Source organism: Bidens hawaiensis, unplaced genomic scaffold (genome assembly GCF_021521415.1).
Source record: "Bidens hawaiensis isolate Kalapana, Puna unplaced genomic scaffold, B.hawaiensis_p1.1 tig00078152_1, whole genome shotgun sequence".
In the NCBI taxonomy this organism is placed as follows: Eukaryota; Viridiplantae; Streptophyta; class Magnoliopsida; order Asterales; family Asteraceae; genus Bidens; species Bidens hawaiensis.
In genome coordinates this window covers 14,693-20,405 of record NW_027503403.1, presented here as the reverse complement: position 1 = coordinate 20,405, position 5,713 = coordinate 14,693, and the positions used below count along the sequence as shown (strand labels likewise).

Here is a 5,713-nt window from a genome sequence, read left to right as displayed (position 1 = left end):
TTTGGATTCATTGATGTGATTTGTGTGTATGAAAAATGAATCTTTTGGATTCGGCTTAAATTGATAACTGATTTACGCGAATTGTTAGTTCGGTTGCATGTTTGTATGAATTTTTGAAAACCGTGTAACAAGTAAATTGTTTTGGTTTGTTACTAACAGGTAAGGTGACAACCATACATAAGTTATAAACCGAAAGTTGCAATGCCGGTTTCGGAAGATAACAGTGGACTTTTCCCATTCTTCATATTAACTACGATGGCACTGCTACTTGTGCCTTACACAATCGTCAAGCTTTGCCACGCAGCCACAAAAAAAGCAAAGACCGTCAGTTGCAAGTGTTCGGTTTGCTCCCGCTCAGTAAAATATCACAAATCGATATTTAAGAAGGCAATTATCTATTAAAATTCTCAGATCTTGTTACAGTTTCCGTTTCTAGTATGCATTTTTAATTATGAATTTCTAATCGTGGTTTTCTCCATAGATCTTAAGCGTCTCAACGTGGAGTAACTTGATATTGTTATTGTCATGGATCGTTATGGGTCTCCTTGTGAACTATGTAAATCATTTAGATCATGAAGTAAGTAATTCAGTTATAGACTTATAGTTATGATAGCCAATAATCTTGCTTATATTTGCTTGATGGAATCAGATTGAAGTATTTGACCCATTCAATCTTCTTGGATTACAATTTGGAGCTTCTGACTCCGAAATAAAGAAGGCGTATAGGAGACTCGCTGTACAATACCATCCTGATAAAAATCCAGATCCAGGTTTATGTTTTTTTATAATACTTCTGATATATAAATCTTCTATTTGTTAATTTACTTATTACTATTGTACTTATTCTGCTTTGATTCAGATGCACACAAGTATTTTGTGGAGTCCATTTCTAAGGCGTATCAGGCACTTACCGATCCTATCTCCCGTGAATATTTTGAAAAGTATTGTCATCCGGATGGTCGACAGGTAGGAATCCATAACGGGAGAGCTTTAATTGTAAAAATTATATTAATACGATAATAAGCTTATGCTTTTCCTATTGAAGAGATTTCGGACGTTTATGTATCTGAATATGCACATGTATCATTTTTACTTTAATCTTTTAGCTTGACCCGTTCGATTAGTTAATAAAAACATAGCCTGAATCAACCCATTTATAGGTCAACGGGTCAAAGTTGCTATCTTTGGTTGCATCCTAATCATATTGTAACATTGTGTGTTGATGCAGGGGTTTAAAATGGGAATAGCTCTTCCTCACTTTTTGCTAAACTTAGAAGGTTCATCGGGCGGAATATTATTGCTATGTATCGTTGGTGTGTGCATTCTACTCACGTTGGTGGCGGTTGCTTTACATCTATTAAAATTACGAAGATATACTGTAAATAATGTTAGGATTCCAACAATTGCTGGCTATTATATGTACATGAAACCCTCATTATCCCCAAGGTATGTACCATCTCACTATCACTCTTGATAATTATATTGCTGATATGTGTATTAATTTGTTTTTCGATTTTACAGTAAACTTATGGAAGTTTTTCTAAGATGTATGGAGTACTTAGAAATTCCTATATATTGGACTGAAGCACAATGCCTTAAGAAGATATTCATGTTAGTTCGAAGCGAATTAAATGTGGATCTTCGAAATATTAAACAAGAGCTTGCAAAGTTTTTTAAACAACACCCTGCTCTTGTAAAGGTAAAGTTTCGATAAAAACTTAAAAAAAGTTATTATTTAAGCCAGGCTCACCTTTTTTTTACTTTGTTTGCAGGCAGAGTTATTGGTGCAAGCTCATTTGACTCGCCAAACAGAAGCGTTAAGCCCACGATTACAAAAAGACTACAAACGTATAATGGAGCCTGCGCCCCGCTTGCTTAATGAATTAATGAAGGTACTAACTACTTGATCTTCTTTATAACAATCAAAATATAGTTTTAGCCAAATATTTTAGTGTTTATAATGTTATTGCATTCAGATAGCGGTTATAATACGCCCTGAGCTAGAGCATGGCTGGTTAAGGTCTGCGATTAGTGTTATGGAGTTCTCTCAGTGTATCATACAGGTTAGTTATATTAGTCAACTCATAATTTGATGCTCAAAAACAGTGGCGGACCTACACCTTAGGTGTAGGTTTGGCCGACCCTGTGAATTTTTTTTCTAAAGGTATATATATGTAAAAATCCTAATTGACCCCTGAAATTTTGACACCGACCCTATAAAAAATTTTCCTAGGTCCGTCCCTGCAAAAATGTGAGTTTTTCTGGTGCTAGTTAATAATAATAATAATGAGTGTATGTGCACTTAATGCAGGCTGTTCCTTTTAGTGCAAAGAAAGCTACTAGTGCATATCCAGAAGGAAATGCACCATTTTTGCAGCTTCCTCATTTTAATGATTCCGTGGTGAAAAAGATATCCCGCAAGGTAAAATGTTGGTAAATATTTTTCGCTTGATCCGAAACACCTTTAATGAATTAATCATATTATTGCAGAAGGTGAAAACACTACAGGAGTTTCGCGACATGAAAGCCGAGGACCGTGCAGATTTGCTTTCACAAACTGCTGGTTTCTGTGCTGCTAAAACTCAAGATATAGAAACAGTACTAGACATTATGCCATCTGTAACATTCGATATCAGTTTTAGGACCGAGGGTGAAGAGAGTCTTCGAGAAGATGATATTGTGTCATTGCAAGGCTGGGTGACTCTGACACGGGTCAATGGGCTGACCCGTGTTCTTCCTCATGCCCCGTTTTATCCTTTCCCCAAGGAAGAAAACTGGTGGCTTATTCTAGCTGACGAAAACTCGAACAAAGTTTGGTATTGGAAAAGACTAAGCTTCATGGATGGCCGAAGCGAAAGTGTGTCCCGATTTGTGAAGGGGAGTTTTCTATGTCTGGATGAAGGGAATTTCGACTTGACTTGGTATTTGTTGTGTGATTCTTGGATTGGTTGTGACAAGAAGAAGAAAGTCAAAGTCAAAAATGTTAAGCGGGCCGATGGGGTCAGCGAGGAAGGATCTGCGTTGGAAGGCGATGAGGATGTGAAAGAAGAGATTGAAGAGGAGGAGGATGATGAAGATTACGATACTGAGGAATGCGAGCATAGTGAACATGAAAACGATAATGGTAAAGCAGTTGCATCAAGTTCAGCCTTAGATGATGAAATAAAGAAAATACAAAATTTTTTGGCTGGATTTTGAAAGATATTGTTCATAGTTATCATTGGTACATGCAACTAATGTTAAAAACTCATAGTTAACAGTTTAGTTTTCTTGTTTTATTTTTCGTTTATATATCAATTAAATGTCGATGATGGTATCGTGAAAAGTTAGGACTTAGGACGGTCCAAAATTTCGATTCGGTTCTTGGTGTGGACTGGAATATAGAACAAGTACCGAATCAGGGTTGATTTTCGGTTCACATTCTTAAATTTCCGGTTGTGGACTTGTGGTTAGGTTTTTGTGTTGTCTCTATCTTCTCATATTCACAAATCTAACATTACTGCCAGTAAGGCGAAAAATTGTGGCTTGCGATATCAATGTGGCGAAACTCGTTAAATAAATTTTGGTCAAGCGATTAATTAAAGTTGGCGAGTAATCCGGATCCGAGACGAGAGCTTCGGTGCACGCATTTATCTTCAACGGGGGGAGAACTTCTAGAATGTTAGGCTATTATTGTGTTAGCTATAAATAGGGTCATTTGTCATGTTTATGTGTGCTTTGTAAGGTGTAATCAACCATCCAAGGGGAGCTCATCTTTGGTGGTTTGTTTAATATTATCAATCTTTTATTACCGATTACGGAGTCGTTTATTATCTTTGTATTATTTGTTCGATCGTTTGATTTCACCGCACCTGTCTCGATCGCTTATCAAAAACAAAGTCCGTTCGATGTTAGATCCGACGTTAGTGGACCGACCTACACTGCTCGTTTCATAATCGGTATAAAAAACTATTTTTTCTTGTAACATGTTCTATGATTTTTACAATAAATATTTTAAAAACTACTTGACAAATATGGGTATAACATGCTCGTAGATAGAAAGTGTTTTACAAATTTCTTACTCGCTTTATTTACTTTTTTGGATGCAGTTCGGGATCGAACGAGTTCCTTAAAAAGAAAGGCTATTCATCTTCCCTTACGGGCTTATGGATCTAGTGGATCGTCCCAGTCAACTAATACTTATACTATTTCTACTAACTACTTAGTTATCGTCACTGGCTGCAGATCTGGCTTGGCTCGATAGGCTATTGAATAGGATGGAGGAAGGCTTGTCCCTAGCTTCTGAAACAAGAGAACGGACCGACTCTAACTAATCCACTCCTACTAACAGGAAGTGTAAGGGCAGACCTCGTCCTACTTTCACTCTACTCTTTCCATTTCAATGCTAGCTCAATTGCAGCTAGATTGCTCAGTAGGGACTACTAATGGACTATTAGAAACGAAGTGAGGGATTGGACATTGTTTGCATTAAAAAGTCATTTAAGTATAATACAAAAGTTAACACCTGTTTGATTTCTAGGATTCTTAATTGAACTTTATTTTGGTGCATTTTATAATGGGTATCTTTTAGCTAATGTAGAGATAAGAATCATTAAGTAAAGGTTTAACTCTGAAACTACTTGCCACGCTTTTGCACGAAGTTGCACATTTTCAACTTGTTGCGTAATTTCTTTTACATGATCATCGTCTAAATCAAATGGATCATCGTCATGTTCTTCAGAAGAGGTATTGGCGGCTCTTGGGTCACGATAAGGAAGGTTTCGGCATTAATGGATTTGGTTACCATATGCAAAATGTTCGATTTATCGAATATTCTAGAGAAAATTGACCCATAAAAAATGAGTAGGCATATTTGATCCTGGTTTTTCGGTTGGCTCGAAAACTGATGGCTCGGCTTTGGATTGCACGGGTTCGTTTGGCTCGAAAACTGATGGTTCGGCTTGGATGGCTAATTAATGTATTTATATAGAAAAAATCGTTTTTTCAAATGCCAAACGGTTATATAACCGTGGCATTCCATTACCCGCCCTGAGTTGTACTTAGTGAAGACTCGATTTAGTCAGGGTGGCTTCTCCAAAGTACCCAACCTACTCGGTCAAGTACTTGACCCAGCCGAGTTATTGACCCCCACCACTTAATTTTATATTTTCAGTAAAAAGTATATAAAAAAGATTGTATGTGAATCCATAAATAAAATATAATTGAAGTGAAGTTTTCAACAAAGATGTGACAATGTATAAAAATTAAGTAGCAAATAAAAGAAAGAAAATAATAATAAAAATTAATTTTCCCGCATGTTTTAATTTTTTCCATCCCAATTGCTTGCATGTTAATGAGAAAGAAGCTATTGTTTTTTAATAATAGTTATGGAAAATTCCTAAAATAGCCCATTTTAAAGAGAGAAAACCTAAAATAGCCCTTTTTTCTTCAAAATTTTTTAGAATTTGGACTTTCCAGACGTATTGGAAAAAGATAATAATATAGAGGGAGCAGGCCAAATAACTAAGGAAAGTTATGAATGAGACTAGATTTTGGAAAATAATGAAAGAAAAGTCCAAATAATTTTGAAATCTTGGAATAAAATTCAAATTTCTACTAAACTTTTTTTTCTCAAAAAACCATTTTGAGAGACTGTTTTTTTATCTTTCCTACCTTTTCCGCCAATATTTTCAAATTCTAGGAAAAAGAGATTTTCAAATCTCGTCTTGAGAGA

The 5,713-nt window shown here is 35.9% G+C and overlaps 1 protein-coding gene across 1 annotated transcript; it reads left to right on the top strand.

Moving 5' to 3' along the window:
* Nucleotides 1–201: 201 nt before the first annotated feature.
* LOC143606893 (dnaJ protein ERDJ2A-like) lies at nucleotides 202–3,198 on the top strand. The gene is made up of 10 exons (XM_077082514.1): nucleotides 202–387; nucleotides 482–577; nucleotides 650–770; nucleotides 860–966; nucleotides 1,229–1,446; nucleotides 1,522–1,699; nucleotides 1,773–1,892; nucleotides 1,977–2,063; nucleotides 2,312–2,422; nucleotides 2,491–3,198. Exons 1-10 carry the CDS (start codon nucleotides 202–204, stop codon nucleotides 3,196–3,198), a joined length of 1,932 nt encoding a protein of 643 aa, XP_076938629.1.
* Nucleotides 3,199–5,713: the final 2,515 nt, after the last annotated feature.